At 55.7% G+C, this 19,527-nt stretch overlaps 2 protein-coding genes across 6 annotated transcripts in view; one reads left to right on the top strand and one right to left on the bottom strand.

Annotated features, from left to right (window-relative positions):
* B3GAT1 (beta-1,3-glucuronyltransferase 1) overlaps positions 1–9,302 on the top strand; it is a 31,821-nt gene extending 22,519 nt beyond the window's left edge. For 2 of the 4 annotated variants that reach the window (XM_021672491.2, XM_012449143.3), the window contains exons 2-7: positions 38–134; positions 284–430; positions 3,781–4,289; positions 4,939–5,235; positions 5,827–5,927; positions 7,073–9,302. In XM_021672491.2, the coding sequence (XP_021528166.1) occupies positions 131–134; positions 284–430; positions 3,781–4,289; positions 4,939–5,235; positions 5,827–5,913 (1,044 nt within the window). In that variant the 5' untranslated portion in view covers positions 38–130 and the 3' untranslated portion in view covers positions 5,914–5,927; positions 7,073–9,302. Of the gene's footprint in view, positions 1–37; positions 152–283; positions 431–3,780; positions 4,290–4,938; positions 5,236–5,826; positions 5,928–7,072 lie in introns of all 4 variants that reach the window. The other 2 variants (XM_021672497.2, XM_012449144.3) reach the window with 1 other exon arrangement.
* A 2,728-nt stretch (positions 9,303–12,030) lies between these two features.
* Positions 12,031–19,527, bottom strand: part of GLB1L2 (galactosidase beta 1 like 2) — a 44,139-nt gene continuing 36,642 nt past the window's right edge. Inside the window, exons 10-19 of one of the 2 annotated variants that reach the window (XM_012449141.3) lie at positions 18,259–18,396; positions 17,287–17,367; positions 16,762–16,868; positions 16,110–16,250; positions 15,764–15,835; positions 15,427–15,505; positions 13,673–13,760; positions 13,244–13,355; positions 12,721–12,837; positions 12,031–12,458 (exon numbers count right to left, since the gene is read on the bottom strand). In XM_012449141.3, coding sequence (XP_012304564.2) covers positions 12,372–12,458; positions 12,721–12,837; positions 13,244–13,355; positions 13,673–13,760; positions 15,427–15,505; positions 15,764–15,835; positions 16,110–16,250; positions 16,762–16,868; positions 17,287–17,367; positions 18,259–18,396 — 1,022 coding nt within the window. In that variant the 3' untranslated portion in view covers positions 12,031–12,371. Of the gene's footprint in view, positions 12,475–12,720; positions 12,838–13,243; positions 13,356–13,672; positions 13,761–15,426; positions 15,506–15,763; positions 15,836–16,109; positions 16,251–16,761; positions 16,869–17,286; positions 17,368–18,258; positions 18,397–19,527 lie in introns of both variants that reach the window. The other variant, XM_012449142.3, reaches the window with a different exon arrangement.

The raw sequence follows: 19,527 nt of genomic DNA, 5'->3' as shown, positions 1-19,527 counted from the left end.
TGGGTCTCTGGCTATCCGCTTCTGCTCTCTCTTGCAGGTGTCCACCCCCCAGAGTTCCTGACCGCTGCCCCTGGACAGCGACCCCTTCTCAGACTCCAGCCGGGCCGGACTCTCCAAACCTGCTTCCGCAATGGGTGGGTTGTGAGTGCTGGTAAGACCTGCTAGCCAACATTCGGCTTCTCTGTCCTCTCCATGCCTGGCCGGCCCGGCCCATGCCTGTTCTTTTCTCCCCTGTGCTGCCGCCGCCTGTGGCTGCCCCTCTCCTGACCTTACCGCCACTCAGGTAATGAGGAGCCGTGGGTGCAGCCAGCCTTGGAGATGCCGAAGAGACGGGACATCCTAGCGATCGTCCTCATCGTGCTGCCCTGGACTCTGCTCATCACCGTCTGGCACCAGAGCACCCTGGCACCCCTGCTTGCGGTGCATAAGGGTGAGCATGCATGCGCGCCCCACCTGCCCAGGCGGGCCCTGGTCGTCACAGTGACCACAGCTGACGTGCAGGGGTTCTTGCTTGTACTCACTAAGCAGCTGGGAGGAACCACGGGATCATTTAGGCCCCTTCATGGGTCTTGCACCCTTTTGGGAATGGGAATCTAATGGAAGCTACCCACACACTGTTTTAAGAGGTCCAGGATGGTAGGTTGGCAGACACCAAGACAACTTTCTTGAAAGAAGAGCTTGTTAGTCTCAGCACCCAAGAGGAGGGGGCACACCATGCCACCTGGGGAAACGCTGGGCTTGGAGGCGTGGAGTGGAGGGAATGGGAGGCTTTAGTGTGGTTTTCGTAGGAAGGAAGGGAAGAGCGAAGCACCGTCAGCAGCTGAGCTGGCTCTGAATTGCACAGTCTGAAGAATGTCAGTGGGTTTAGGATACAGGTGCGGTTTCTAATTGTCTGGTATTGCCCTGGGATGGTTTAGGGCAGGGGAAGATTGGCTTGGGTGGGAGAGCTCCATAAAGGTGGTGGTGGGTGTGAGCTCTAGCTCAGGTAGTTTGCATGAGAAAAGTGTGTTTGCAGGCAGGGTGTTGAGTGTCACTAGGAATTAGCTAGCCCTGGGAGGAGCAGTCCCTCCTTAGATCTGCAGGGCCCCGATGTGTCAACGTGTCATAAAATACAGAAAAACTTTAAAAACAAATGTCATTAGTACACACACATACACAGAAAGACGAGCACACACAACTTCACGTGCCATTTCATGACGTGCAGGGAAAGTGACCATTCTGAAGTGGATGGTGGGGGAGCAATAGGATTTCTGGCCTGTATTGTGCTTTAAACCCTTTCCTAGAGAGTCTATTGCTTGCCACTCTTCTTTTCCTGCATAGGAAACCCTGATCTAGTGCTACCTGGTGGAAATAGGGCTAGAGAGAGGAAAAGTCCCATGAAGAGCTAGTGGAAGAACTGAGGGTAGAACTGCCTTCCCCTGGCTCTGGGTCCTAGGTTGCCTTTCCCTCTGACACTGAGCTCTCTACACCCAAACCTGCCATGCACCCCACAGCTGGCTGCCCCAGCTCCTTAGCACTTTGTCTTGTGCTCTCTTCTGCCCCCTCCCCAACTTGCACAAGCCCAACACGTGGAGGCAGGCAGCTGTTCTCTGATCGCAGTGTGCGTATTACCTGGCAGTGTGATAAACAAGAAGGCACCCGAGCCCATGCAGAGAGAAGTGGTGAGTGCCTGTAACCCCAAGATGCAGGCAGTGTCCAAAAATCACAGCCTGAAGTTGTGCTGCTCCACACAAATACCGGGTCCTGCAAACCCCTAGCTGTTCCTGCAGCTTCCATGAGGAAGGGCCAAGCTCAAGATCGCTGCAGCCCACCGCCCATGGCTGGGCACGTGTCACCTTTCCTCTGTACATCATCTTCTCCTCCCGACTCTTGTGCCTCTTCTCAGTGCTTCTCAGTTTAGAATCATTGTTATCCTGCAAATACATCACTCCAGAGGGGTTAAAACTACTATATATAAAGCGACATGATATCGTGTCGATTGCGTTCTTGGCAGAGTTCCAGAGCTGGAGACGTCAGGCTGTTTGCTAAGCACAGACGGTGCTGCCTGAGGCTGGGGACTTGGCACTCTGTCTCCTCAGAGCATGCCAAGAGCGAGCAAATGAAAGCTTCAGCTGAGTGAAGTTAAGATCACCAGGAGGCTGCTAGGACCCAGAGTTAGAGACGCCCAGAAGCCGGAAGCCGGCAGGAGGGGCAGAAGCTCAGGCAGTAGCTGAGTCCTAATGCACGGGGACTTTCCCAGGGCACAGGTCCTCCGTGGGCTTGGATGATTTGGATGGCAGAGAGCTGGACAAAATGGCTCTAAACCTCCTCCCAAGTCCTCAGTTTCCAAAACTTTGCTACCCACAGGATAAATTAAACTTTCTATCCAGGTCAGAACCCTAGAACCCATCCCGGTTTCTTCCACCTTGCTCTTCCCACAGTCTGACCCCAGACTTCTCTAAACAGTCCCCTCTGAGCAACTGCATCTGTGCTGGTGTCCTCCTCCGGCCCCTAGCAATTGCTGTGTGCCTTGTGCCATTTGCCATGAGAACTCCTGAAGAGCCAAGAGCAGGTCTCGTGAGTCCGTCTGAATGGGCTCCACGCTGGCATCCCCCTCACCCCGCATGCTGGTGATGACAGTGGTGGCCGGAGGGAGGCAGCAGAAGAGCCGATGCACAGGGTCCTCCCCTTTGGTGTGACTGGCTCCTTCGGTCTCCACCGTGATTGCCTGAAGCCAAAAGGGAGCAGAGCTGGCTACTGCCCTTCCACGAGAGAGGAAACTGTGCCTGGTGGTGCTCTCAGCCCTTGGCATGTGTCGACTCATTAATCCACATAGTAACTTGATAAGGTCGATGCTATTATTAGCTCCATTTTACAGTCACTGAAATTGAGGCACCGGAAGCTAAGCAGCTTGCTCAAGGGCATAGGGTTTGCAGTGGCAGAACTGGGCAGAGTCTGAGCCCAGGCATCGGGACTTCTAGGTCTGGCCCCTGACCCTTACCACCCAACGGTGAGCAAGGACAGTGAGGGCATTGGTGCGTAAGCCCTTCTGAGGGAAAGACAGAATTTGGAGAGAAGGGACACATGGAAAACAAGAATCCCAAAGGCCCTGATTTCTCCTCTTGCTAGGACTGCTAGATCTGCATAAATCTTGGCAACTATGGGCAAAACCCACAGGAATCAAATGCGGTTAAATAGGAAGTTCTGCAGCAAGATTTAGAGGACACATTACATAAGGCCAGGAGGGAAGAGGTCGCACCTGACTGGAGGGCTGGAGAAATCCGGAAGCTGCCTCAGGCTCCTGCAGGCCCACGGTGTGCTCCGGCTGCTGGTGTGGCCCTGGGGCTTTGTGGCCTCCACACCACAGCAGGCAGTGCCACGTGCTCTGCTAGCCCAGTCCTGCACGGTGCAGTGTGGCTAGCTCCTGCCAGATGCCAGATGAGGAGAGCTAGGGAGGGGAGGGTCAAGGTGCTTTGTCATAGGAAATCAGCACATTTAGGAACTGAGCATTCAATCTTGGACTATGGGCAGCTTCACTCAAACAGCTAGAGGGCTGCAAAGGTGAGAAGGAAGAGGTTATTTCTATGTCATTCCAGGCATCAGAACTAGGACCCGCACAGGGAGGATTGCAGGGCTGCAGATTTCAACCTTAGCGCTAAGAGGTCAGGCGAGACAGGGGGCGGAGCAGCCCTGCAGGGGAGGGGGACAGGGGTCCCTGGCAGGGTGGGTGACCTCCTGCTCTGAATCTGGGGCCACAGCCAGCGCTCTCCTCCCCACATCGCCTGCCTCCCAACTCCGCAGATGAGAGCAGTGACCCCCGACGCGACGCGCCAGGCGGCGCGGACCCCAGGGAGTACTGCATGTCTGACCGCGACATCGTGGAGGTGGTGCGCACCGAGTACGTGTACACGCGGCCCCCGCCATGGTCCGACACGCTGCCCACCATCCACGTGGTGACACCCACCTACAGCCGCCCGGTGCAGAAGGCCGAGCTGACGCGCATGGCCAACACGCTGCTGCATGTGCCCAACCTCCACTGGCTGGTGGTGGAGGACGCGCCGCGCAGGACCCCGCTGACCGCGCGCCTGCTGCGCGACACCGGCCTCAACTACACGCACCTGCACGTGGAGACGCCGCGCAACTACAAGCTGCGTGGAGACGCCCGCGACCCGCGCATCCCGCGGGGCACCATGCAGCGCAACCTGGCCCTGCGCTGGCTGCGCGAGACCTTCCCGCGCAACTCCAGCCAGCCCGGCGTGGTGTACTTCGCCGACGACGACAACACCTACAGCCTGGAGCTCTTCGAAGAGGTGCGGAGGGCCCGACGGGGAGCAGAGGGGCTTTCCCAGGAGGGGTGGCCGGTGTGGAGGCAGGCACAGAGGGAAATCGAGAAGCAGTGCCTGCCGGACTGGGGGCGGGCGGGCAGCGGAGAACCGGGGAAAGGGAGGGAACTGCGGGTTAAAGCATCCCCCACAAGTTAGGGGGAAGGCAGGTGGCTCTGGAGCCTCTGAACCGTGTTCCTGGCGCTAGAGGTATCGTCTGAATGGGGGCTGTGAGTGGGTCATTCCGTCACTACCGGAAACCTCTTAGGTGGAATAGTTTGAGCTTGCCTGAGTGTATGGTAGCTGTGTTAGTCTAAGGGAGACGGGGAGTCATTTCAAACTCTAAAGAGGAGAGACTGAAAGGTTTTACAGAGGGAGAAAACAGCAGCAGGGCCATGTTAAGAAGGTGAAGACCAGGCCGTTTGAGAGGTCAGGTCTCGCCCACGGCCCGGGGCAGGTTATTCTCAAGTGCCTAACCCATGGGATGGGCCCTGGGGGGCAGGGCTGTACTAGACTCCCCTGGGTGGCCTCGGCTGGCCATGGGCACAGAGGCGGCTGATGGATGTCGTCTCCCTTGGGCACGGGCGTCGTCCCTGTTGGCAGTGCCTTGCCCTGACTCTGGACCTCCTGCTTGTAGATGCGCAGCACCAGGAGGGTGTCCGTGTGGCCTGTCGCCTTCGTGGGCGGCCTGCGGTACGAGGCCCCACGGGTGAACGGGGCAGGGAAGGTGGTCGGCTGGAAGACGGTGTTCGACCCCCACCGGCCGTTTGCAATAGACATGGCTGGATTTGCAGTCAACCTGCGGCTCATTCTACAGCGAAGCCAGGCCTACTTCAAGCTGCGAGGCGTGAAGGGCGGCTACCAGGAAAGCAGCCTCCTTCGAGAACTTGTCACCCTCAATGACCTGGAGCCCAAGGCAGCCAACTGCACCAAGGTGAGACCCACCGCAGAACTGACAGCTGTGACACAGGTGTCTCAAGTACATCCAGACCCTCCCTACAGATCAGGAGAAGGAAACAGGGGCCTCAGAATATCTGGGCTTCTTTCCCGAAACCTCCTCCCAGGAAGGCAGCTTATCACCTGTGAGGCAGTGACACTGCGGACAGGCAGGGAAAGGGAGAACAGCTGTGCTCCAGGACCTCCCTGCTGAGCACTCATGCACAAACACACCTGCACATGCACACACGTGCACACACACACATGCACACACACATGCACATGAACATGCATACATATGCGCACACACACACACGGGAAGTCTTGGGGCTTCTCTTTTCTGTAGCTCTAGACTTCCCATTTCCAGCAGGTATACATCACACGTCCAAACAGCAAAAATGAGAGGGTAGTCTAGAGCCACAGAAAATAAATATAAAACAATTGAGAAAATCTTGATGGAACAATTGAAAAACACTTGAAGGAAAGGGAGGGGCTGGAGAAATGTCTGCACGGTGTGGGAGGGAGCAGGGCGGCAGCAGAGTGGGGTGAGAGGCCTGGCCCACTGTGTCTTGCATCTCTGGGCACACAGATCCTGGTGTGGCACACACGGACAGAGAAGCCAGTGCTGGTGAATGAGGGCAAGAAGGGCTTCACTGACCCCTCGGTGGAGATCTGAGCCTCAGGATGCAGGTATGGGCACGGCGAGGGGGGCCCACACACTGGGCAGGGCGGCACCAGGTGGGCCAAATCAGCTCTCTCCACATTTGACTGTGGAGGACAGTCAAATGTGGGCAGAAGTGGAAGGTGGCACCACAGTCCCCTTCCCACTGGGCCACCTGCAAGTCCCTGGGCATTAACTTTCACCTATGCAGCTGGGTCCTTCTGCCACCAGACTCTTCAGAGGGCGTCACCTTCCAGACACCTCACTATGATTGTTCTGCTGGCAGTGACGCCTGCACCCCACAAGTCACTGCTGTTCAGACTCTCACTGGCCAGAGTCTGTACCAAGTGTGCCTCTTCCCCTGTGGATTCCTTCACCATGTGGCTGTGGTGAGGACTCACAGACTCGCTGCTCGACGGCAGCGAGCCCACGGCTGTCATAGCAAGAGGTAGCACAGAGTGACAACACGGAGCCAGAGCCCACCTCAGTGCCCAGGACCCCCTCTTCGCTGTTTGACCTGACTTCTCTGGGCCTCAGTTTCCTCATCTGTGAAGTAGGTTGCCAAGGGCACCTAGAACAGCACATAAGTCTCATCAGCATGGCTATTTGGATTCGAGTCTTTAAAGCCCTCTCTGGAAGTAGGCCACAGGATCCACCTACACTTCAGAGGCAAAGAAATTATGTTGAGGAAAGCTAAATGGACGTTCCAGGGTGATGCACTGGCTGAGTGAATCGTGCTGGGTGGTTGGCAAAGCCAGGCATTTTCAGGGGCTTTTCTGTGATCTTATCCTGTCTCTTAAAAGCAACTGGCACTCCTGACTCCCTACTCTAGGTTATGCCAAACAGAGGTGGGGGCTTAGACAGTGAGACAGACCTTTGTCCTCTTGCCCTGGAGCTAGGCAAGTTTCTGTATGGCGTTTGCATCCCCTTGCCTGCAGGGGGCCACAGGGTGTCGCTCAGTCACCTTGGCCAGCACCACTTAGAATGCATCTGTGCAGAGCCTCGCTCCTGCCTCCTGCCTCCTGCCCTCACCTTCCCCACCTGCCCCTCAAAAAGGCCTCCATAGGACCTGGGGGCCTGGGCTCTGCGGAGATCCTGGTGGCACTGCCTGGCCGTTCCCTCCCCGGCCCCACCCTGAGCCGACACCTCACTGCTTCCTCCTCTCCCCTCACAGGAGCCTCCTCCTCAGACCCTGTTCTTGGCCTTCCATCCTCTCCCCACGGCTGATGGTCCCTCCAAGGCCAACTCCTAAGGAATCACCATCACCCTCCTTTCTATTCTGGGGGCTTCTGAGAGAGCCCAGCCTGATGCCAGGACAAAGGACAGAGAATTTAAGCACAGAAATCCCAGACCTGTTGTTCTCTCCATCCAGCGTGACCAAGGCCCAAGAGACCTGAGGGCCAGGGTGGGGTGTCCAGCGCCAGCCAAGCCGCTGCTCCAGCACGCCTCCCCAGAACCCTCTGCACTGACGGGGCTGCAGGAGTGGGGCAGTGGCACCCACACCAGCTCTGCAGTGATGCGGGCGGGCGGGAGATGAAAAGACCCTGCAGTCAAGTGGAGCATGGCTCTCTCTGGCTCCCTGCCCCTGAGCCCAGCACGACCACACAGGGAATTCTGACGACCAGAGAGCAGGCCCTGGGCATCGCAAACGCCCTGCTCCTCTCCACAGCCCCTGCTCTTTCCGAGAGCTGCCCACAAATCAGACATACCTCTGTGGCTCTCCTCTGGTTCATGTTTACAGAGCATAAGGCTGTCTTTGATCCCAACAGGCACCCAGCCCTGCATGGGGGGAGCCTGGGGCCTAATAGGCACCCCCTGTACCTCAGGCTGTGACGGGAGCAGAGTCTCCTCCTCTGGCCCCTCTTCCCTCACGCCTTCTCCTCCAGCACTGGCAAGGGGTGGGCTCTAGAGCCAGCACAGGTCACTACCTGACCTGGACTAAGAACCCCACGGCACCTCTGTCCACACACTGCCTCCCCGCCGCCCGCCTGGGCTACTAGGCCCCTCACTTGACTGGACTGGGGAGGGAAGGCGACTTTTCCTGCAGCTCTTCAGAGCCACAGACCTCAGGGTGGAGTGAGCCCACGGTGGTCAGTGGGCAAGGCAGTGGGTGGTGGGCAAGGTGGGACCTCCTGCAGCCTGGAAAGAGGAGGCAGGCCAAGGCCATTCCCTAACTCCAGCTCCCTCCTGCCCCTGGTCTGAAGAGGAGGGCTCTGGAGTAGCAGAGGGACTGAGGAAAACGGGACGGGGCTGGTGGGACACTGAGCAGGAGGAGGCGTGAGCACACTGCTTCGGAAATTACTCTAAACACAAAAAAGGGAAAGAAAATGTCACTTCCCCTAAGTTGGGAGAATGCAAAGCTATCCCGCCTCATGTCCAGCTGCCTACTTTACACCCTAGAGAAAGAACAGTGTGCCTCACGCCCTCCCCAGGCCTCCAGGGCCACTGGAGAGGGCCTGGGTGCCTCCTGGCCCAGCTGGGCTCTCTGGTGGTGGCCTGGCTCATTCTTCTGCAAGTTGGAAGCACAATTTTCCCCCCAAGTGGAGGAAAAGGAAAGGGCCCCAGCCTACTGAAGAGGTGTTTATTCTTTAACTAACAAACAGCCTCCCAATCCATTAAGACTGACCAGGACAGGTCTGAGGGCCATTCAGAACCCATGCCTCAGCGGGCAGGTGAGTGGGGCTCAGTCCAGAGACCTAACATTCAGAATATAGCATCGGCTGCCTATTTTGAGTTGGATTTAACCTCCCACAGTGTTCATGAGACCATCTGATGGAATCAGATCTCTGAGCCACCTTGCAGGACATTTTCCCCACCTCTTACACCCTGGATGCCATTTTGGAAACCAAGCCGTTGGAACCTTGGGGTGGCACGTGAGAGAAGGAGGGATGTTCACAGGGAGTGAACTTAGGTGTGGGCATTCTCCTGCCTCACTCACGGAAACCAGCCCTGAGTGCCGAGGTCAGCTTGGCTGGTCTGAGGCCACCTTCTTAGCCAAAAACCCAGGTTTCATTTTCAGGAAATTGATAATGAACGACAAAATGGGGGGACTTCTTTTGGCAGATGCTAGGTCAGATGTTTTCACCTAATATTCTCTTTTAGCTGCATGTATATTTATTTATAATTATAACCTTGGTGGACTGCAGCCTTCATCTTTGTGGGAATGAGTTTGTTATAAATCAGAAATGGGTCCATGATGACGATTGTTTTCCAAACCCAGTCTGTTCCCTGTTCCCTTGCTGGCAGGCCCCACCACAAAGGAGTGAGGCCAGGGGCTAGGAGTTCCAAGAACAGAGGCTGGGGTGAGGGTGGCACCCAGGCAGCTGCATCTGGTCTGTTTTAATTTAACTGTATTTAATTTGCTTTCAAAATTAAAAGTCAAATACAGTTTTTAACAGTCCTAATCCTCTTCAGCCCTGCCTTATTTTATTCTCATTTGTTAATTTAGCTACCCAACAAGTATTTATCAGATGCCTGTTATAAGCGGGCATAATTCTAGGAGCCGGCACACAGCAATGAAAAAGACGGCTCCCGTCTTCACAGAACTGAGCCACTGATGAGAGGAGACGGGCGATAACAAATGCATGGTATTTCAGATGCAATCTGTTGTATGGAGAATGATGCTGAGTTAGGGAGACAGAGGGTAGCAGCGGAGACGGGTCGGTGCTCTGTAGGGTGGCCAGAAAGGCCTCCCTGTAAGGTGACATCTGAGCAAAGCAGCTACCCTGACATGCAGCTCCCTGGGTCCAAGGAGAAAGAACTCTCCGCCAGGTGGAACAAAGGCTGCTCGGCCTGCTTACAGAGCAGCAGAAAGACCATCTGGCTCAGCTGACTGGGCAGGGGCTGCTGGGGCGAATAGCAGTGAGGGATGAGGTGGCATGGGAGCAGGGAGTCCCCAGGCACCAGGTGAAACCAGAAGGCAATGGGGGGTCCAGCACAGAGGACTAACAATCTATCCACCTCTCAGAAGAGCTGCCCTGCTCCTGCGCGGAGGAGAAACAGAGAAGGCAAGGGCAGGTGGAGGCATGGCTCCTGCAATCATCCAGGGCAAGATGTTGTGGGCTGAATGGGGGCATAGGGGTTGGGGCATAGAGAAGCGGTCAAATTCTAGCCCAGTTTAGGAGGCAGAGCCAGTAGGATCTGCCTCTGGATTGGATGTGGGAGATAAAGAGAGGCGCCCAAAATAGCCTGAGAAACGGAACAGCACTGCCGTTTCCAGATAGGAGGCTGCGTGCAGGAGGGGTAACGTGGGGAACTGGAGCTCTGTGTCAGGTGCCTGTTAGACACATGCAGAAGAAAGGTGCAGAAAAGCCTCCCACACGCCTGGAGCTCAGGTGCAGGCCAGCATCAGCAGGTGTGAGTGTTGAACCTACTTCCAGGTGTCAGGTGAGACCTTGTGCAGTGAATGTGGACAGAGGAAAGAAACAGTCCAAGGAGTAAGCCAGAGACCCCCAGCATTCAGAGGCGGGGGTATGAAGAGGGGTCCTCCAAAGAGACTTAGATGAAGCCATACCATGTGGAAGATATGGACAGATCTTTAGTCAGCACTGAGGAGTAAGTTCTGCCAAGGTGTACTTTGATAGAGAAGCTGAGGAGTTAACTGGCAGAAGAGAAGGGCAAGAATCAGACGCTGGCGTGAGACGACCTCACCTTCGGAAACAGCAGTGTGTCCTGCTCGGGTCTGCGTGGAAGTGTGATCCAAGAGGCACTTTACAGGAGGATTTGCAGGAAGATTTCTTTCCATTCCAGTTCTATCACTTTCTCACAGAACGCAGCTCATACACAGCTTTGCAGAGGCACACACTCAGGTAAAGTGGGGCAGACGACCTGCGCCCAGCTCAAGCCATACCCACGTACCCCTGGTCTCATCCACACCTTAGCCCCAGGCTTGCCATTCCAAGGCAGTTCCAGAAGAACCGGTGAGTTTGGGCAAAACCAGGGACCCTGCCCCATCTTGTTCCCAAGCCACTGTCCACAAGCTTCCCTTTAATAAGCTTCATTTAATAAGCCCTTGACCTGGCTCAGCTGCGGAGCTGCACACCATGAATGTCCCCTGCACCTCCCCCTGGGCAGCCACACTCGGGCAGCAAGCCTGCTGGCCTCAGTGAGCTCCACCGCCCACCATTCCCCAGCCCGCCTTCACGAGGCTCAGAGCTCTCACTGTGCCAGGGACGTGTGTGCTACTTGACTTCTTGACTGTTATTGGAGATTGTTTGCTTTCGGCAGTAGATGCCAGATGTAGTTTGTGAAGCAAAACTCAGCCCCACAGTTAACGCATATATAGCGCCCCTGACTGCCTGGCAGATTCTTACCCCCACCCACCAGCATGAGAATGAATTTGCATTTGACCTGTCCTCTCCAGGACACTTGCAATCCAGCAACATCTGAAGGGGAGGTGGGGTCAGGAGGAGAGTATGAGATCAGGATCAGGGTCCACCCACCCCACAGATGGTCCAAGTCTGGACCCCTGGGCAGCAGTGGGGCCCAATGGGAACCTGACCAGAAAACAAAACTCATCTTCCCCTCTGGCAAGAGTGGCACACGTGACCACTATCACCAGAGGGGGTGTGATTCAACACTATTGCTTTACTGCAACTCAGGACAGCGAGCCCGTGCCAGCTGTTGGGCTGAGCCCCAGAACAAGGCTCAGATGCGGATGTGGACACATTTGGAAGGAGGACTGCTCCGCCCTGCTGCTCAGGCGTGGGGCTGCAGGGCAGGGGCCACTGAGCTGGGCCTTCTGTCCCTCCTCCCTGGAAGTGCAGCTATGGGCCGTGGCTTCTGCTGGAACCCACACGTCCTCCTCAATGAGCAGCAGAGACACTCATTAACACAGGAAGACGCAGGGCTGAGGATTTGTTTCTCCAGCCCAGCCTGTCACCGTGGGAAGCAGCGAGTGGGAAGGGAAAAGGGAAGTCACGTGTTTCTCACAGAGTTCCTTCCAGAATCCCAAAGAAGGCTCAGAAGGTTGTGAAGGAAGAACAAAGTCAGCTCAGGTGAGACACCCCCTCCCCACCCTCTCCACTGGTGACATACCCACGGTTTTGGGGATAAAAGGGACCATGAGGGATGTGGCCAAGCCTCCCAAGAACCAGCAAAGAGCACGCCTGAATCCAGCAGACACTCGAGGGCTGTGATTTCCGGGGCAGGGGCATGTTTCAGAACCTTTCCTGAGGCCAAAGGCTTGGCGATCTGATCAGCGGCTCCCACCCTAGAGACAGCCCGGCAGCCTTGGCAGAAGAGCAGGGCTGTAGGAAACACATCATCAACACAGCCAGGCCCAGAGCCACCCCACCTTTCCCTGAAGGCTCAGGGTTTTGAGCGGAGGCAGGGCAGACCATAGCGCCCAGTCCCTGAGGTTGCTACTGAAGGAGACGCTTTTGCAGGGGAGGGGTGAGGCAGCAGCCACCAGACTTCAAGTCAGGAGGAGGTGGCAGTCTCCCACAGGCGCCAGCAGGACAGGGTGCGGCTGCTCACTTAATATACTGGTTCCTGCCCAGGTGGGGGGTTTCCGTGAACTGTAACGCAGGGCCTGCCATCATCTCCTCAAAAACGATGAGCTGCGGAGAGAGGGCCCTGATGGGAGGGCAACCGAGGTCTGTCCTGGAGCCAGGGGAGGTGCTGGGAGGCGGCAGGGTCAGAAGGAAAGGGTTTGGGAACCAGGCTGGAAGGGACAGGGACCAAACAACTCGCTTGCAGCAAGGAGGAGGGAGGAAGAACCTGGCTGACACCTCTGCATCCCTGCCACCCTGACCAAAGGCTTCCTGGGAGGGCAGCTGGGCAGGGCATCTTAGGGAATGGGAAGGGGCTGGAAACTCCCACCTGGTTGATTCCGCTGCTCAACCAGGGACCTGGGAGGTACAGCGTCTTCTGGGGTCCAATGTTCCAGTAACGTCCAAGGTTCTGGCCGTTGATGAATACAACCCCCTTCTCCCAGCCCTTGAGACAGAGGGAAGGGTGTTCGTCTACCACGAGAGCCACAGCAAAAGTGAAGGCAGACACACACCATGCATGCTGCTCTCAGGTCCAAGAGACCAAAGCGAGCCCGTGTCCGGACAGCCATGAGGGTGAGCAGGTGGGATGCTCTATTTCCGTCCCCCAGTGCCATGCCTCCCAGGCATGGCCCCCAAGCTCAGACTGCACGTGGGAAGCATCAGGTGGTTCTTCTGCTGTGAGCCCACTCCCCAGGCCCAGGAAGGCCCCAGTGCCCTCTCAGACCCTCTGGGCACAGGAGCCACCAAGGGCTACCACCAAGGGCTCCCACCAAGCTCATGTGGCTTTGACTCAGAGATCCCTGAGGTGAGAGGGAGGTGGGAGAATATGGCAGAGAAAGAGGGCTACCAACCTCCAGCTTCAGAAAGGTGTCACAAGGAGTGGAGCTGATGGACAAGCTACTCAAGAAGAAAGCAGGGAAGGTGGGTGTTTCTGGGAGGGAACTCCATTTGTCTGGGCCGAACCTAAGGATAGAATGAGAGGCAGAAGGAGGAGGCCCTTCCTCAGATCTGGTCCCAGTCCTGCAGCTAATTCCCCATCCAAGGCCACCCACCTCTTAACCAGGACACAGAACGACAGCAGGGTAAGATGCTGAGAATTCCTAGTCTGCAAACGAGACTTCCAGTGCAGATGCTGCCCCTCAACTTGGGCCAGCTGATCTGGCCCCTGGGTGCATTCACACCTGGGTGAGGGCCAGGCCACAGTGTCCTAGGGACCCCCGGGCCCCACTGCACAGCGCTGTACCTATGAGAGCACGTGCTGGTGCTGGGCAGGGACCCACCTCTGAAAGAAGCTCTTCTTCATATCCAGGCTGTAGATTCTGAATTTTTTCAGGGGTGAATCATTCAGATAGAGATTTCCAATTAAGCCTGTGGGAGGAAGGCAGGACACATGGGTAATCCAAAGGCAGGGGCCAAGTCGGCTGGGCCAGGGCCACGAGGAGAGGACCTGGGAAGCTGGGATGAGGAGTGCTGAAGTGTACACTCCCGGAGGAGCTGTTTGCTTGCAAGCAAGGCTCCCTAGCAACTCTATGGGGGATGGGAAGGAGGAAGACCCTTGGTTTTGCCATGGGAAGGATATAGAGCTGAGGTGTTACAGGGCAGGAACAGCCTCTGGCCTCTCCCTGAAGGAACCCGAGAGGGTTCCGGCCTAGCTGCAGGGCCAGTTTCAGTGGGGCCCAGGCTACACAGACAGAGTAACTCAGGCAGAAGTCATCTGTGCCACCCAGGATTAAAGCTGTGCTTTAGGAGTATCTGGACTGTGATCGGATGATACTCTCACTCAGGCATCCAGCAGGGAGAAGCTGTGTCCCCTTGAGGAGCCACTCATCGGTCTCCGGGGCCCGGCCAGCGCTGCCAGTCTCAGATCTCAGAGCTGCTGAGTGGCCAGCGTGGGAATTTGGAGGCTTGGGACTGTGGAGAGGCCTCATGGGGCCTACAGACTCTGAAACGGCAGGTGCAGGTGTATGTGGGCACACACATTTCTCAAGGGAGGTCTGTGACTTATAAACATTGAACTGTGATCCAGAAGACAGGCCTCTACAATGGAGGCCCAGGGGACCCTCATCGAGGGGTCAGGGAAGCAAAGACAGGAACAACGGTTAGGCTGGTGCTCCCTCCAACTCCCAGGAGAACAATGGAAGTGAGGACTGGCCCAGGGAGGGAGCTGCTGAGGGAAAAGGAGTGTCCCCAGGCCCCAGTGTCTGGGCCATGTCGCTTTCCTGGCAAGCCACCAGACGGCTCTCGGATGAAACGTGGACCAAGAAGAGCTCTTCAAGCTTCCTCCACTACACACGCAGACACCGCGAGAGAACAGGGAGGTCACCAGCGCTGCTCACCACAGTCGCATTCATTTTTTTATAGCTTACCTGAAACCACCCACATTTAGCTAGAGTTTTTTTAAAGGAAGGGCTAAATTTAAGCATGAAAGATATAGTAGGCCAGGAAACGTAAAGCAAATTGGCAGCCTATTCCCAGAGGGGTGCGCTGCCAAGAGGCGCTTTGTTTGCTGTATGACCCGCATCCTCCTCCCCCAGCACCTGAGATAAGCTATGGATTTCCCAAGATGGATCAAGAAGAGAAATCAGTGTGGAGGCCCAAGAAGGCAGGGGTCTTGTGCCTTTCCTTGGATTCCTGGAAATCCCATTCATTGCTCCTCAAGGCATCCCCCAAGCAGACATCCTTGTGGAAACCGACTGCAGCCCAGGGGAGACAAGAGGCCAGCTCAGTGTTCACCGTGTTTATCACGAGCACACAGATGATACACACGTGCAGTGCTCACGGGGCTGTCATCTTCCAGACAGCCTTCCAGAGAGCCCCAGCGGCTTCTCCTCTTCCAAACAGCCCCAGCGGGGCTTCAGTGGCCCACTCAGAACTGGCCTCATATATGGGACAACCCAGCCTCCACCTCTCTGCAAGGGGCCTCCACCTCTCTGCAAGGGGCCTCCACGGCCTGGTGGCATGCTAGCGTGGAGAAGCAATAGCCACCTACATGCCCAGCACATCTGCTCTTCTTTCAGCATGTACTGGGACCCACCTTTGCGCTGGTCATCAATATTCTCCCCGTAGTTGACTCGCCCGCGATTCTCCACCAAGATCCTCAGCACGGTGTAACCCTGCCGGGAACAGGGGACCAACAATGACCTCCAGAAGGCCACGGCCGCCCCTCAGAATTTGCCTGTGAGCCCCAGTTCTTCCATACACTCTGGGGATAGGAGTGCACATCCCAGCTGGGCAGAAAGCCACACTCGCCCTCTCCACCTGCAGCTTGTGGGTAAGGAGCCACGGGCCTCCAGGTCTTCCTCAGTGACTCCCCCCAGGCTTCCTCGAAGCAGCAGGGGCTAGCCATCACCCAGCTCCCAAAGACAGCATACCTGGATCAGGGGGACAGAGATCTTGGTTGTCTTGTAGTCCAAGAATCCTATGGATACTGTGTTCACAAACACCTGTCAAAGGGAACAGACGGGAGCATCCATGGCCAACAGGAGGAGGGTAAGCGGGATCTCCACTAGGCCAAGAAGGGCAGCGCTGTGTGCCTGTGGGCAGACGAGGGGCCAGCAGGCAGAGCAGAAATGAATGCACCTGTGAAGACTCGCAGAGCTGACTCGGAGGGGCCATTTTTACACACTGGCAATAGCTGATTCTGAGGGGAGGGCATGAGATGCGTATTGCAGGGCTGCTCACTAGAAGGTCACAGGAATTTAGAAGAGAAGCTCCTACCTGTCCCCGATCACGCACGCGGCCACTGAGGATGCCGGATGAAGCGATGTTGGTCTCATAGAGAATGTACCCAAAGGACTGTCCGTTTCCCCCATTGATGGGCAGGTTCTCCATATTGATGGGCTTTTCAGACTTGATTGGCTGCATACAGAAGAGACAGAGGAGCAGGCAGGCTGAGAAGTGGGGTCACAGACAGCCTCTGCCTGGGAGCTGGCACATGGGGTGGAAGCAGGGGTTTGGCAGGAGCTTTCTCTTTTGACTTCTAATTGCACTGAACCTACAACTCTCCAGGGTGATGGGGAAGAGGGTCGGACAAAGGGGTGTGCACCAGCAGAGTGCAGCCTGCAGGCGGGGGACACTCATCACAGCCTCCCTCAGTCCGCTGGAGGAGGCACCCTCTTCTCGAGGAGGGAGCAGCCTGTTCCTCTTCCCCTCACTCTCCTCTCTGAGGCTGGAGTAAGGAAAGGCCCATGGCGCCACCCACTGTCCCTCAAGGGCCTTTGTTTCTCCCCACGCCACACTCCAGCATGAGTTTGTCCTTTTCACTCTGAGCTCCAAAACTGGAGAGCGGACCTCAGAGCCATCAGGCGCTGGCCTTTCTCTCCCACACCCCCTGTCTGGAGGGGTTCCCACAACTGCCCCCAGCACTCACCTCCCCCATGTACTTGAGGGCGTCCCACAGGGACAGGTACAAGACTGGCGTTATGGGCTCATATGACATCTTGGGAATAAGGTCAGGTAGGGGAGGCAGAGGGATGCCTGCAATACACAGATAACAGGGTCAACTCCAAGGAACCCAAATGTCACCACCTGCTCGTCCTCCCCACCCAGCTCCCATCCACAGGCCCAACGTGCTGCTGCATCCCAGCACCCAGAGGAATAACAGGCCAGCTCTCAGTACCCACCGAGACCAGGGGAGGAAGGCCAGGCCTGGGGGCAGGCTGGGGGCGTTCTCCCGTCCTCCACAGGAGATAAGGAACCTTAACACCTGTAACAGGTGAAGCTGGCAAGATGAAGACTATGATGGAAGCAGCCTCACACACCTCCCTGTCCTCGTCCAGGACATTCTTCCACACAGATGAACTGGGGTCGAGGTGGGACAGTAAGGAACTCTTTAGGGGTCTGAGAGCAGAAGCGGGGGCCTGAGTTGACATTTGAGTCTGCTACTGCTGCATACCTGAGATAGAGCCAAAGAAGTCTCGAAGCTTCATGTACTTGGCCGTGTAATCTCCAGCTTCCGTCAGCACAGCGTCATAGTCTGCAAGACACCGGGCCCCGTCATGGTCATTCCTGTCCCCAGCACAGCACATGTGGCAGCATGAAGAACAGGGAAAAGCTCAGGAGGGCAGTAGGTCTTGGTCTCAGCCACTGGGGAGGCAAGAAACTTTTGAGCCATTCAGACAAAAAACTGTAGACACGAAAAACCATGCATCTACAACAAGTGTCCACGAGGCCGGGTGCGGTGGCTCACACCTGTAATCCCAGCACTTTGGGAGGCCAAGGCAGGAGGATCACTTGAGACCAGCCTGGGCAACACAGCAAGACCCCACCTCTAGACAAAATTTTAAAAATAAGCCAGGGGTTGGGTGCATACTTGTAGTCCCAGCCACTCAGGAGGCTGAAGCAGGAAAATTGCTTGAGCCCAGGTGTTTGAGGCTGCAGTGAGCTATGATCACACCACTGCACTCCAGCCTGGGTGACCGTGTGAGACTCTCACAAATTCAAAAAACACAAACTGTCCATGATCACAGCATGGCCCTAAATTTCTAGCTTCAGGTATAATTTCTACTTTCTGGGACTCTCAAAGGGGGCAGGATCACACCTCCTCAAGGGCCTGGGCAGGGAGGGCCTCCCTGACACTGTCCCTCCCTGTCACCCTAAGGGGTCCTCTTTCCACTTCCTCTGGCCAACCTCTGCCAAAGAGGCCTCTCTGCAGAGTGGCCTGCTCACAGGCACACCACCTGGCTTGAGGCTGCCCTCCTCTGGAAGTGTAATATTACCGTCCAGGCAAAGCCCCTAACTTCTCCAGGTACTCTATTGCCAAAGACACTGAAGATGCCGGAAGTTGACCCTGAGGGCCTCTCCACAGCAAGCCCCAGCCATACTCATGCAGGGCAGACCAGGGAAAGCAGTGTTGATGAATACTCGCCGTAGCTGGTGACATCTGACTTGTAGTCATGGAAGTGCATGGCTCCATTCATGAAGCCAAAGTTGGTGCCTCCATGGAACATGTAGAGGTTGATGGAGGAGCCGGCGTCCACAATGGCAGACACTGTTTTTAAAACCTCTGCCGGAAGAGGGAGAAAGGGGATGTGCAGAGTGACTTAAAGTCCTAGATGAGCCGGGTCCCTTCACTACTCTCCTCTTTCCCAGTCCCACCTCAAGGCCAGCCTTGTCACTCTGTCCTTCTAGCTCTCACTAAAACCCCAATCACAGAAGATTAGGGGTGGAGGAAGTATGGGCCAGAATCATGGCCCCAGAGCTCCAGCCTCCAGTTGTTTGTAAATCCTGGTCAAGTCTGTGAGTTCCATGTGGATCATCTGCAGCCCAGGCCAGCCAGGGCCTTCCAGCCAGCATGATCTCACCAGGAAAATCTGCCTGACCAAGTGTCTCAAATGCACAAAGATGGGACACATCCCTAGAGAGAAAACTCTGATACCTCCCCTCTTCTGCCTTTGTCAGGAAGTGAACCATGACATGACAAGATCATAGCAAAGGAGAAAACAAACGGTTGATAAATATATATTTTATTAATATAAATCAAAGAAATGCAGACTAAAAAATTATGTACTGAGTAGACAAATATTAAAAGTTATTTTAATACTCCGTGTTGCTGAATCTGTGGGAAATGTGTCTCATTCAGCGGCAGCAGTTGAAGCGGCCACCGTCTTTCTGGGGGCTGAGGGGTGACCATGCGCATCAGCAGGGCACTAAGGCGTGGCTGTGCTGCTCATCACAGGGAAAGCCAGGTGCGCAGAGCGCAGGCTCCGGGACACTCACCCAGATGGCGGCTTCACGGAACCACTGGGAACGACCCGAGCGACTGGGTCGTCAAAGCGTGGGTTAGAATGGGGTTCTTCACATGCTTTAAAACAGTGATGTCAATCTGTATTTGGTCATATAGAAAGCTGTCCGTATGTGCATTAACTAGCACAAGCAGGTGACGCCGTGGAGTGTGAGTGCATCTGTCTTTGTGTGTGCGTACAGGGCTGTCGGTAGAGACATATAAATAACTGCCTGCATGGGATACATCTAAATGTTTTTTCTGGGCTCCAGGATTTTTATTTCTTCTCTATCCTTTTTCTGTATTTTCCGGATGTTTCCAATAAGCATGCGTTACTCTTCTAATTACAAAAACATGAACAAGCAATGTTAAAAGCCTTCCTATTCATCAAAGTGTCAAGACAAATGACTCAGG

Source organism: Aotus nancymaae, unplaced genomic scaffold (genome assembly GCF_030222135.1).
Source record: "Aotus nancymaae isolate 86718 unplaced genomic scaffold, 86718_ANA_hifiasm-v0.15.2.pri h1tg000012l, whole genome shotgun sequence".
Lineage (NCBI taxonomy): Eukaryota > Metazoa > Chordata > Mammalia > Primates > Aotidae > Aotus > Aotus nancymaae.
Note: the sequence above shows the minus strand (reverse complement) of the source record. Positions and strands in the feature narration are given on the sequence as shown.